The sequence below is a fragment of the Lepidochelys kempii genome, chromosome 2 (genome assembly GCF_965140285.1).
Source record: "Lepidochelys kempii isolate rLepKem1 chromosome 2, rLepKem1.hap1, whole genome shotgun sequence".
Lineage (NCBI taxonomy): Eukaryota > Metazoa > Chordata > Testudines > Cheloniidae > Lepidochelys > Lepidochelys kempii.
The window spans coordinates 190,800,187-190,814,144 of record NC_136381.1 but is presented as its reverse complement, the minus strand read 5'-3'; the positions used below and the strand labels follow the sequence as shown (position 1 = coordinate 190,814,144).

The window sequence follows — 13,958 nt, the reverse complement described above, 5'->3', positions numbered from 1 at the left end:
GAGCGCCCCTGCAATTCAGCAAAAGTACTTAAGCATATGCTTAGTTATAAGTGTGTGCTTAAGTGCATTGCTGAACAGAAACAAGCTTAAACGCTTTGTTGAATTGTGGGGGTCTAAGCTGAATTTGGCCCATTATCTATATCTTTTGTGGACAAAAATAATCCACTCTTTTTCTTTGAACAATTTTCCTCTGGAGAAAAAATTCTAAATTCATTTCAAGTGTTTTTGCATTTGCTTCTGGGAGATCTCTAATCATCAGAATTAGCCACAGAGCCTACAAGAACTCATGTCCTCCCCCCTCACATTCCAAATCAAAGTTTTCTGTCAACAGGCCCTCATTAAAATGGTTTGCTTTTCAGACAGCATAATCTCCTGCCTAATAGAAAATACTTTGGTGCTAGTCAGGTCTTGATCCTCCATATATAGAAGACCCAATTTCACAACTGTAATTGGCTTCTGAGTGGGCTGTAAGATAGCAACAAGGTGAGCAAATGCACCTTGTGAAAATGCTGAAGAAAGTAAAAGTAAAAAAAATTAAATTTCTGCTGATTTTCATTCCAAGTTTTGTGGGAAAGTGTTGAAACATACATTGAAATTTCCAGTTTACACTAATCATCAGAATGCCCAGTATCAGCTATTGCACAGAACCTACCTACTGTCTTATGAACAATATAATGGAGCAAACTGATCATGATAAACACAGGTACTGCAATTCTGTTCTAAGCTCTTTCAAACAAATGCAGTGGGATTGTACATTCAAACAGCTAACTACGTCCAAAGCTCTGCAGGATGCTTGTAATGATCTTCCAACTAAAACAACTGATTCCCTCCTGTTTTCTTTTTAGAGTTGCAAGACTTTCTATTGCAGCCTAGTGGTGTAATTCCCATGTTTCTTTGAGGTAAAATTCACCTATGTGCAGAGAGCCAGAAAAAGACCTGTACACTTCTGACGTGCCATTTCGGTACTTAGAGAAAGGGGACTTAAGTAGTCTACAGACCTTATTCTGGCCCTCTGTATAGAGGAGAATTTCATTTATGTGAGGGGAGATGTGTGGGAGTGAAGACAGAGAAAGAGGCCTGAGCCACAAAGTTTGGATGGAGAATTAAATTTCAGTAAAGTTACATGTGTGTTGGGCATGAATTTTGGTCCATGTTGATCTCTAATAAATACACATACTACCTTTCCTGGTCCAAATCTTCAAAAGTGCTTATATACAAATGAAAATGCTTTACATATTAATACATTTTAAAAGATGAATGTATAGCAATGGTAGAATTTTAATAACGATCAAAATGTTCTCAAAGAGCAGGAATAAAGTTACTGGGTGAAATTCACCACCATGCACTGAAGTGATGCACAAACTTTAAGAAGGTCCTCTGTGAAGGGCTAAATTTCACTCATTGTGAGGTAAATTAATAGACTAAGCGAAACTGTGTTGTCAGTTACTGAAGGTATAATCCTACTGAAGCCAATGGCATTTCACCAGTGGATGTGAAAGTAGAATTTGGTCCAACAATTTCCCCTTTCCTCCTATTACTTGCTCTAACCAGCAAAAATAATAATTATTCTTTTTTTTTAAACTTTCAGTTGATTTTGAAATTCCCTGTCCACAGAAGACAATGTTGGAATTCAAAGCAAAAGATGATGTCACTGACAAAAATGTTTGTAGAAACCACAAACCCATCAAAGCAGCCTGCTTTATTCAGTTTGATTTAACAATCTAAGTAGGTTGTAGCTTGAACAACTTTATTAGGGTCTCTTCCTCATGTGTATGCTTTGCTGACAGATGTCAAGTTAGCCATGGTGTTAAAATTATAATAATAAAAATAAATAATTCATTGCAATTGTTTGATTTTTTTTAAATCATTCTCCAATACTTTTCAGTGCTGCTGAAAGGTACTAGATTAACAGCAAAGGTCCTCTTTTTATTCACAAAGTTTATTCATCTCTTTTTGCAATACAAATACTTTACTATTAGACTATTCTCCCACTATGCAAATTGTACAAAATGTATTTTTACTGCAATGAATGGAAACTGCAGGTTTCCATGTTGCTTCACAAGAACTTGGACTCATTAGTGTGAAATTTAATTTGCACTAATAAACCTGAGGTTGATAAAGCATGAAATTAACTTGATGCAATTAGTTTTACAGTAGGTAAAACTTGGGCAGCAGAAATACCAAGCTTCCCTACATCGCTCTGAAAACATACCTTAGTTCTCTTCCAGAAGAAACTTCACCTAAGACAAAACAGGGTAACTAATTTTCAATGTGCCTTCAATTTTTGGCCTTTCTGCTGAGCTTGCTAACATGAGTGGTAATTAGTGCAAGCATAGTGGTACATTTTGTAATATGACCACCTTGCAGCAATTGGGGCTAGATCACTAACTTTTCTCATATGCCACTAGTCACCCATCAATTGCATGGACTGACCTGGAGCATATTTGAACTGGCGCTTGTGACAAAGCAATCTGCATACTATTGCCAATCACCTCTACTATTTAGTCTTCCTTTTTATATTTTAATATTCTCATTTTATTGTATTTGTAATATTGTTATATACTCTGTAAAATGTTCAAGCAGTTACTATTTAATCAGAGAAATATAAAAGTTTGGCCTCACTCCTGCAAACCCTTATGCATATGATGAACTTTTATTTGTGAGAGTAATCCCTTCATATAAGTAAAGCTAAACACATATGTTTTTGCTGGATCAGGGCTTTACAATATAAACAACTAGATAAGAAATAAATGCTTGGCACATATCTGCTTCGGGATATTTTGATATACATCATTACATGAAATCAAAGGTTGCTAAGACATTTAAAGAGTCACAATCTGAAGACGTTTTTCTTTTTTTAATTAAAAAAAAACAAAGCTACAAAGACCCTTAAATGGATGAGAAAAACAAACTAACTCCAGGTTTATTATACTTCATCAGCAGTGATGCCAGCCTTAATACCCTGTTAATGTGTTTCTCTCAACACTATCTTAACCTTTCCTCTATACCAACCCCCTAGGCATACAACATCCTTCCTGAGATAGTCCATAAAACAACCTCTCCTCATTTAATCTCTCATTAGGACCCTGTCAGGGTTCCTTCCCCACTCTGAACTCTGGAGTACAGATGTGGGGACCCACATGCAAGACCCCCTAAGCTTATTTTTACCAGCTTAGGTTAAAAACTTTCCCAAGGCACAAATTCCACCTTGTCCTTGAACAGTATGCTGCCACCACCAAGTGAGTTGGACAAAGAATCAGGGAAAGGACCACTTGGAGTTCCTGTTCCCCCAAAATATCCCCCCCAAGCCCTTACAACCCCTTTCCTGGGGAGGCTTGAGAATAATATCCTAACCAATTGGTTACAAAGTGAACACAGACCCAAACCCCTGGATCTTTGGACACTAAAATAAAAAATAAATTAAAAAAAAATCAGTTCTTAAAAGAAGAATTTTATTTAAAAAAAAAAAAAAAGGTAAAAATCCCCTCTGTAAAATCAGGTTGGAAGATAACTTTACAGGGTAACAAAAGATGCACAAAACACAGAGGAACCCCCTCTAGCCTTAGTTTCAAAGTTACAACAAAACAGGGACAAACCTCCCTCCAGCAAAGGGAAAATTCACAAGTTGAGAAAACAAAGATAAACTAATACGCCTTGCCTGGCTGTACTTACAATTTCTGTAATATGAGAGAGTGGTTCAGAATGGTTTGGAGGACATGAATTGATGTCCAGTCCCTCTTAGTCCCAAGAGCGAACAAACACAGAAACAAAAAACCCAAAACAAAGCCTCTCCCCCGGAACAGATTTGAAAGTATCTTTTGTCCCCATTGGTTCTTTTGGTCAGATGCCAACCAGGTTATTTGAGCTTCTTAACCCCTTACAGGTAAGGACGAATTTTGGGCTACCCTTATGGTTATGACAGACCCATTTCAACTGTGACGCCTATAAGATTTTGGTCAAGAAATAGCTAGATAGAGGAGTATATGGGAAATAACTATATGCCTCATTAAACGCAACAGAAAAGGGCTTGTATGTGTGGGCAGCGCATAAACCCCCCGTTTGTGGAGGCTAGCCCCCTACCCCTTTTTGCCCGAGGCCCTGCCCCTGCCCCCCTCTTGCCCTCCAGGGCCAGAGGAGCCCTGAGCCCCGCACTGCAGCTGGAGGAGCCCTGGCTGGCCCGCCCAAGCCGCCCTGAGCCCTGCCCAAGCTGCCCCAAACTCCACCCAAGCCTCCCCACCCAAACCCCAGCTGCCCAGAGGAGCCCCAAGCACCAGCCATGGCCCCAGCCTCCATTACACACTGCCCATGCTTGTATGTTGTATCCATTTCACGTGACATTCATATATTCCTTTTCTTATTAGATTGTAAAATCTTCAGAAAAGGGACTGTGTCTTCCTATATGTTTGTACAGCACCTCGGAAATTGTGTGTGCTGCTACAGTATAAATAATTATACACAAACTGGTGCACAGCAGATCAGATGGAATGTGTCCACTGTTTGACTTAAAATGGATATTGTCCTGGATTGGTTTTGACTTCAACAAATAACAGTAGAGAAAACAAGCATAGCATGAATCCTTAAGGTATAAGAGCTATCAAACAGGCCAGTTGTCAAGCAAAGACCAAGAGCAAATCAAAGTTGTTTCTCAACTTGAGATTCAGTGAGTTTCCAAGTTTGATAGAGTCTCTCTGCAATATAAGGAAGAAGACTGAATTTACAAGTCACTTTTGCGTTTTCATATACCAGACTATTTCTAGGGTGAGGGTGGCAGTTGCCTTTTATGTACTATAATTACAGTGAGCAGCTGCTTTAAATCATTAAATGAATAATCTGTTGGCAGGAAGGATATATCATACTGGTGCTACTAATTCTTGGAACATTTTCTTGATGTTTCTAATGATGCTTCATTAACAGGTATGAAAAAGCACCCTCAACTACCCTGATGTGAACCTATTTTTGTAAACTTCACTGTCAGAGATAACCCGTGTGAATTTATGAGTTTATAGCCACATTCTGACAAGCAAGATCCTGGGTCTTCTACTTTAATTTATTTTAAGAGTATTTTATGTGAAATAGGGAATCTTCCAGAGGTCTTTTTTTCAATGTGGACTTGGATTTTAGGTTCAAAAGATCTGGCATATCTTGGATCTGGTTTTGAATTGTAACGTAAAATATAAATTATTTTTCCAATAAGATCTTTTTTCTTTGGAATTGCAACAGTTTCTTGAAAAACATCTGTGTTCTACCTTCCTCAACTTTAATACTTAGAGTCAGGGTTCTCCCAGTTTTTTTTGTTGAACTTCCTGTGACCCTCTCTTCCCTTAGTAAAGACCAAGAGCTAATCAAAGTAGTCTCCCAGATATGTGACATGTAGTACAACTGGCTCTTTTAAACAAAGTTCTTTCCTATGAAGTGCATTAGAAAAGAGTTAGTTTTATCCAGGAATACAGTATCTACAGTATTTTTATGGTGTTCATCACCAGCGTATCTGAGTACCATACAAATAATAATGAATTATTCTCACAATACAAGTGGTTTATAGGGAATATTTAGAAATGGGGAACTGACGCTCAGGCAAATTAAAGGGAAAATTTTCAAAACTGTCTGCTGACTTTGGCTTCTTGAATGTCCAGGTCACCTGGGTCACAACCCAGGTCACTTTTGCCCCAACTCTCCATTCTAGCAATTGTTATGTTAGATACAGACCTACATTTTTCAACTAGGATGTGTTTCAAACTGTTTTTTTTAAAGAACCATTCTTTCCATTAACTTTCCCATTTTCAACTTTACTTTTATTGCAGTTTCCACCATATGGTCTAGTGTAAAATCCTAATGTGAAAATCTGAGCACATCAGTGTTATTAGTGGATTGATTTTACAGTCTTTTACTAAAAAAGAATGTTAAAAAATCCCTAGAAAATTTCAAACTATAATTGTGTAATTACCCTCCTCAAAAAACTTTAGACCTTAACAAAACACATTTATCCATCATTAAGTACATTCTGATGATTCATGGCTAGGAGGAACGAGCAAGAAAACTTTTTCCTTCCAACTGTGAGGGTCTGAAATTGTATCAAACACCTAATAGCCAGAGGCTGATACGAAGGATGAAGCCCTCAAACAGATTCAAATGACAATCCTGGCAGGAATCCCAGTAAATTACTACCTCCGAACAGCTGTGAGGGACTTCACTAGGGCATTGCCCTTGGATCTTGCTAGTGCTCTGTCTTCCTGATATTTTTGTTTGTTTGTTTTAAATAGACTCTGTCTAGTACATATAGTCCTCTGGTTAGTAGTTGCTGTCTGGCAAAGTGTTCAAGCTCCATCTATTGTGTGCCTTTGATCTGGGAGTATCCAAGCAGTTTACTAAAGTATTATCATCATTTCACAAAGAGATGAGACGAAAACAGAAAGCTAAGGATGCGGAAACAGTATGGTTTTATTGTTAACACAGGAATAGGAGTCTCGAGATGGTAGGTCTATTCTCAGTTCTTACAGAGACATTGGGTATGTTTATACTGCAAAGAAAAACCCATGGCTGGCCCCATCACTAGGGTGACCAGATATCCCGATTTTATAGGGAGAGTCCCGATTTTTGGGTCTTTTTCTTATATAGGCTCCTATTATCCCCCATCCCTGTCCCGATTTTTCACACTTAATGTCTGGTTACCCATGTCTACCCATGACAGCCAACTTGAGCTCAGGCTATGGGCCTGTTTCACTGCTATGTAGTCTTCCAGGTTCAGGCTGGAGACTGGGGTCTAGGTCCCTGTGGGTAAGTATAGTATATGACAGTAAAGCATAATCCATTCCATCCTAGCATCTTGGCCTCAACAGATTATGCCTTAGTAAAGTGGTGCTACTGTTTTCTTTGGTTTCTGCTGAGTCAGTTCCAGATTTAAGAGCTGAAACAGCTATCAGTACCATGCTCCTAACAAGTATTAAATCTGTAATCAAGAGAGGACCATTCCACAGCCTTATGATATTGTGTTTGCAAGAGATGAATGACACAAAAGAAGCAGAAAGGCATTAGGTTCACATTAGCCCTGGTAACAGAGTGGAGTTGTTTATCGATAATTGCCTAATGAAAAACTGTTGTCGGGTAAATGATCTACATTTCTGTATCTCAGGATCAGGTGCAGCACTTTCTTTAGTGGCAATATGGAAGACAATACCAGTTTATCTACCAAGATAGTTAAAGGAAAACATGCTGTATGGAAACTGATTGCCAGCTTGGATCATTTCACTGTTGAATCTGCAAGTCATTGCACAGTGCACTGCAGGATGTGCAAGCTCACTATGAGTAAAAGTGAAAGTAGTGCATTGGCACAAGTAAGTTCAAGCAGCAGGTCTATTACTCCACACTGAGCAGTTAGGTGTCAAGCTCTTGCATAGTCTCTCTATTCCTTGCAAACAGACAAGGTGTTGGGGGGGGGGGGGGGTGAGAAGCATGGATGCACCTGGGGAGCAATGGACTTCAGGATGATCTAATAAGTTATTTAGCTACTTGTTCCCTGATTAGACCTTACACCTACCTACAAGACGCACATAATTTGGCAGCCTTTCAACACTGCTCTAAATATCAGAGATTCCCCAGTGCTCCCTTGTTCTGCTCATAATTTTTAACCTATACAATTCTTAGCACCTGCCCTGCACAGGATCAAGCCATCTAAGCTAAGCACACAGATTGTCAATGCTAATAATATATAGAAATATAAAAGCAGCATCGTATAATACATACACAAGGATAACTGTGACAAATCTTAGAAACTAGTTAGAAAGTCTCAGCAGCAATGGCTTTGTTACTTAATATAAAGTTGGCAGCTAAGGGTATAACTGCAAAGAATTTCACTAGGAAAGAGGAAGAGATACTTGATCTCTGAGATGCTGAGAGGGAGAAAAAGAGTGACAGAAATAGCTTGACAGTCTCCTGACTCTAAAAATGTAAGGATTTGATTCTTTGGCTTAAACCACAGCAAACTGTTAGCACAAAATTTTTTACTAATATTGTAGGGCTGTTATACAAACTGTAGACTAGATATGATTTGTACCTTTCAATTTTCTCTCTGTTTTCTATTTAAAAATGCCTCTGGAGATATTTTTAGTGCTACTGTCACTTGAGTATCTGTTGCAAATCATTCTTGATCAAAAGGAACACATGTTTTCGACCTCTCATGGGAGAAGGAAATAGGACAAAAGGTACCTGGTCGAAGGGTACTTGGCCAACGGCATGAGCTGGAAAAGTCCACACTTCCATAAGCTGCTGCCAAGATGCTGACTACAGTCAATAAGGAGTATGGAGAAAGCCTGGTAACAGTGAAGAGTGACAGTAATAGGAGACCATGCAGCAAATTCTGGGGTGGTTTGGCTTTCTACAATTATGTAGGTAGCCACAGATTTTAAGCCTTAAAACACCTAACTCACCCAGGTACTAGACTGAGAGTCTAAAGAGTGATATAAGGCCAAATCATACAGTCCTTGCGCATTTGCCTGAGGAGTTCTCCACAAGCAGATCGGCCTCCTTCTGTGCAGAAGGGGACTCAGCTGTTCCCATGACCCTGTTACCCAGTGGCCTGTGATGGGATGTTAGATGGGGTGGGATCTGAGTTACTACAGAGAATTCTTTCCTGGGTATCAGGCTGGTGAATCTTGCCCATATGCTCAAGGTTCAGCTGATCGCCATATTTGGGGTCAGGAAGGCATTTTCCTACAGGGCAGATTGGAAGAGGCGCTGGAGGTTTTTCGCCTTCCTCTGTAGCATGGGGCACGGGTCACTTGCCGGAGGATTCTCTGCACCTTGAAGTCTTTAAACCATGATTCGAGAACTTCAATAGCTCAGACATAGGTGAGAGGTTTATCGCAGGAGTGGGTGGGTGAGATTCGGTGGCCTGCATCGTGCAGGACGTGTCATCAGACTAGATGATCATAATGGTCCCTTCTGATCTTAATGTCTATGAAACTGTGGGAAAAAAACAAACCTACCACCCTGATTCAGTAGTGCTTTCTCTGTGGTTCAGGGTCCACGTTGAGAAAAGGGGTGATGAGTAGGTAGGCTGGAGGGAAGCGTGGTTAAGTTGGGGGTGATACACAGTTTCCCCAGACTGCATTATCTTTTCCACATTGCCCACAGTGTGTTCCAAGCACTACATGGCCAAGGATCCAAGGGTGAGGAGTGAAGCTTGCAGGGGGAAACCTCTGCTTCCCTCCATGGAATGACATGGAGAACTCTCTGCAAAGGATTCTTCAGGAAGATTTTTCTTCCCCCAAACCCTGTCCCACAGCTCTTAACACTAAAGAGAACAATCTGCCTCCTGGGAATGTGCTTGTTAAGTTCTTCGTGGCTACCCTTAGATTCTGCCAACATCAGCAATAACCTTGTTTATTTTGCCACAGATATTTTAGAATGCAGGCTGGGATACATTTTGCACATTAATTTTAATAAAACAAAAACCATCTTACAATGAGCATGCATCTGCATTAAGGCAAAAATTTAGGTGAACACACATGACTGAAATTCAAATAAAATAAGTTAATTGTTCAAAAAACAAAGAATATGAATATTTGCCGGTATAGATGTGTGTAATACACTGTTTATAATGGCTACAATTTTCTGCCATCTTGTAATCTTTAGGGCCCAGGACCTGCTATTATCTGCAGCCACACGGACCTATTTATAACTACTACTGTGAAACTGAATATGAACACACATTTCTGCCAGTCAGGGAGATGTACATTTCTAAAATATTGTATTAATAAATGTACTTCTCTTGGGCTTCCACAATTATGTACTAGAATTTATAAACAGATTTATCATATTTAATATCTACTATTTGCATGCATAAGTAACTCATAGAAGAGAATCAGGTAAAAATTTTATGTTTGGTTGCCTGGAGTAAGGACCCAGTCCAACTCCCACTGAAGTCAGTAAGTCTTCAACTTCAATCAGAACTGGACTGGACCCTAAATGACAGGGAAGAATTTGGTCCTTACTCCTTACAGTGTAGTTCAGGACTGAAACTATTTCTGTCTGTGCTACTAAAGTGCCCTATGACCTTGGGCAGTCACTTAACTTTTCTATACCTCAGTTTCCTTTCTTTAATATGGCAATGACACTTCTCTTTATTCAAGAATTTTGAGACTTATGGACGGAAAGCACTAAGTGGAAGTAGTATTTTAATCCATCAAGGCAAAAATCTATCCAACACTATCTTCCAAAGTTTGGGAATACATAATTTTACTCTAAGAAAAAAATATCCAGGTTATAAAATGGCACTAAAAATAGGAAATATAAATATTGCTACCAATATTTGACAGATAATTTTGGTTCTGGTTAGCACGTGAGCAGCAGATACTTCTGGTTATGGCAGACTAATAAACGTACCATACAGTAAGAATTTTACATGATTAAAAGTGCACCATTTTAAGGTTTATCTCCGTTGCTGATAGTTTTATCCTGGTCTTCAAAATGTGTTGAGTCCCAAAACATATGACATCTCATTCTTATTTATTTCCACCTCTTAATTTGTCCATTGGAGGCCGAACTTTTTAGTATCAGTGTCCCTGCATTTTTTCACAAAAATAGGTATTTCCTAAAGAGCAGGCCTGTGTGCAGTACACATTTTGTACTAGGCCAATGCACTTATATATCTAAGAAAAAATGCTTTTCCTATTTTAAACCAATGCCACATTTTTGACAAGGGGGCTTTCCCACTCTCTCTTTTCAAATACTTATGTTCTCCTGCAAACTGATTTCCCTAATGTCTTCTGCTACTTTACCTTTGCTCAAGAGAGATCTTTCCTTATAACTACAAGCATTAACATGAATTTTCAGTATGCCAAATAGGTATATACACAGTAACTGACCAAAAGTAAAAATGTGTTTCATTATATCTGTTCATTAGTTAGGAGTATAGAAAGAACAGAAAGCAGTAATTACACCTGGTTTTTAAGAAGTGTGCAGTACTTTTCGAAGGCCTGAGTTCATCAACTGGGCTGAACAAATCAGTTTACAGCACTATAATCCATTGGGCTACCCAACGCTAGAAACAAGACTGGACAATCTACATAGATAACAGCAATGGCTTCTTACCTTTCCAATATATACTAGATTCCAGATATCAGAGTAAAATGAGGTTCACTCCCACCCAGGTCCAATGTTGCAGTAAAACATTCATTTCCAGTGCATACAAATTCAGTATCTGGCTTTAAAAAAAAAAAAAAAAAAAGGTTCTGTTTGTAATGTTTACTTGAGTGGAACGGATCTGCTACTATGTCTATAGGGTCTCTGCCACTCAGTTCCAGGCTTTGATCAAACAGCATACCTGATAATCCAGAATTTTGCAACACCACAACAATAAGCCATTGACAATAAATCATAGAAATGGGAGGGCTGAATTCTAATCCTGTCTCCAAAGTGTTTGCAACTTTCCCAGTTTGGTGTCATTCACAAATTTTAAGTATACTCTGCACTCCATTATCCAAGTCATTCATGAAAATTTTGAACTGTACCAAATTAAGACAGACCCCTGTATTAACATTCAACTTGAAAGCCAATGCTGATCCCCCTCCAAGATCCACAGAACAAACCCCAAGAGGGTCTAGTCAGATCATGGCCCCTATGTATACATTTCAGTTTAATATATTGGGCCCAGATTCTGCAATTAACTCCACATGGGTGGATTCAATAACCAAAAATACATTCTACTTGAAATTAAATCCTATTATGATACAGTGGCAGTTATTCCATAGTTAATATTGCATCTTTATTTCCATTATAAACTCAGTTTTGGTTCCCCCATGTAAAATCCAAGCTCAAATTTGGTAGTTTAATTTTGGGACTGAGACAGAATACTTATCAAATTTGAAGTAATTGAACAAGGAGTAAATAAATGAGATGCTCACCAGAATTCAAAGTCTTAACTTCACTTTTTATTGTCTGTGAAGAACTATGCATACCTATTGCATTATAGAAATAATAATAATCTTTAATGGAATACAATAGTTCCCCATGTTTTTACTAAGCTACTTACAACAAAGGCTTCTGACATGAACTCCTGGTAATTTAACAGAGACATTTCCTTAACAATCCCATCCTGACACATCAAAAATGTTCATACCTGTAGACCTTTACCTGCCCAGAAAAAGTAAATGTCACATCTGGAAACTTTTCCCCTCCCCTCAAATCTCCACTTCTGGAGAAGTGGATGAGGCAGACACATAACTGAACATTCACCCGCTTCTCCCTCTCACCCCTCCCTTCACCTCCAGAGGCCCATCCCACAATTTCCACATACATTTGGAACCCTAAACCCCTTCACACATCTGGAGACACCCCTTCCTCCCAGACCAGGCCACCAAGTATTACCCAGGATTTGACAGTCACACATTTTGTTCCTATACAACTGGCAATATGTTACACCATTTTTGAGGGAGGGAGGGAGAAAGCAAGAGCAAGACCCTGCAATACAGCGTTGCCTATGGGAAGATGCACTAAATTGTCTTCTGAGAGCTCATGTGTCTAATGCCAGCTCTTCTGCTAACTGCTCTGAATATTTCTAGTCACTTCCTAACCCTTATTAACCAAGGCATCATTTCCCCTACCTTTGGGTAGACATAATTATTGTTCACTCATTTTACAGCTATGATAACAGACAAGTGGGAAAATGTAACATCAGACTAGACCAGAGGTAGGAATAGAACACACCTTACCACACTACTTCTCAGATGGAAGGAGATAAATTATCTCTTTGGGTAACCCATGCTAACACAGTGCAGATCTTTGTCCCTTTCTAGTGGTTAGGCCTCCTGTAGAGATTTATGAGTCTCTTACCGCCTCCATGCTAATAGGAAAGGTCATTCTACTTAATGGCAGATGCTCATGCAACTCCCATAGAAGCAGTTGGTGCCATGTATCTGAAGGTTATAACTTATGGATTATAACTCTAACGGCCCATGCAGGGCGGGACATATGTCAGTGTGAAGCCCATGCAATAAATATTGAAATGATTTTATATAACAAAACATATTTATAGGTATTTTGGTTGTTGTATCAATATTTGTTTTAGTGTAGTGAGAACTCTTTTGTTAGAAATGGGTGGGATACTTATTAAAACGCTTGTTTAAAGAGGAGAAAGCACAGTGGGGATATTTTTGCCTGTGTATACAGAAAGTGGAAGACCTTGCCTGCATGTGCTCTAAAAAGATCAGAACTTGGTTAAACAAACGTATTTCAAGAAAGCAATCTTATTTTCAATAAAGTAAAAATTAGCTCTGAAGGAGAACTGAATGCTTCAGCAAAAAGAAAAGGAGTACTTGTGGCACCTTAGAGACTAACCAATTTATATGAGCATAAGCTTTCGTGAGCTACAGCTCACTTCATCGGATTCCTTGGTTAGTCTCTAAGGTGCCACTAGTACTCCTTTTCTTTTTGCGAATACGGACTAACATGGCTGCTACTCTGAATGCTTCAGGCCGTCGCTAATGACCAATTAGCCTTTCACCTGTAGGTCAGCAGTGCCAATCCAGCCCAGCCAATTAAGGAATTAAAAGTTGTTCCCACCCTAGAGATCGATCTTTAGGGTTCCCCCACAAAGCCTTCGGTGGGCCTGTTCCGGCTCCCACATCACACACGTTCCCCACTAATTGGCAGGCTCAGCCCAGAGAAGCCAAAAACTGCAGGAGTCCAGGCAGGCGTGAACGCGCCTTCTTGCTCCGAGATAAAGCCCCCCACCCCGACGCAGGCCAAGGCCAGCACGTGGCGTGGGAAACCTGCCGGCTCGGTTCTCACTGCGCTCTAGATAAGAGCGAGGGTTTTCTTCGGCAAGGCGGGCCCAGCCCGCAAGCCACACGGCTTCTGGGCTAAGCTGCAGACAGGGCCAGAGGGGAGAGAGGAGGCGGAGGCGGCGGCGGCGGCGGGTGGGATCATCTCCTTCGTCACCGAGCTCGTACTCGGGTTACACG

At 39.7% G+C, this 13,958-nt stretch overlaps 1 protein-coding gene and 1 long non-coding RNA gene across 2 annotated transcripts in view; one reads left to right on the top strand and one right to left on the bottom strand.

Annotated features, from left to right (window-relative positions):
• BFSP2 (beaded filament structural protein 2) overlaps positions 1-873 on the top strand; it is a 50,205-nt gene extending 49,332 nt beyond the window's left edge. Inside the window, exon 7 of the mRNA XM_078851913.1 lies at positions 846-873. Coding sequence (XP_078708039.1) covers positions 846-873 — 28 coding nt within the window. The remainder of the gene's footprint in view (positions 1-845) is intronic.
• LOC140907384 (uncharacterized) overlaps positions 1-13,958 on the bottom strand; it is a 108,330-nt gene that overhangs the window by 93,014 nt on the left and 1,358 nt on the right. The gene's annotated exons all lie outside the window — the stretch shown is intronic.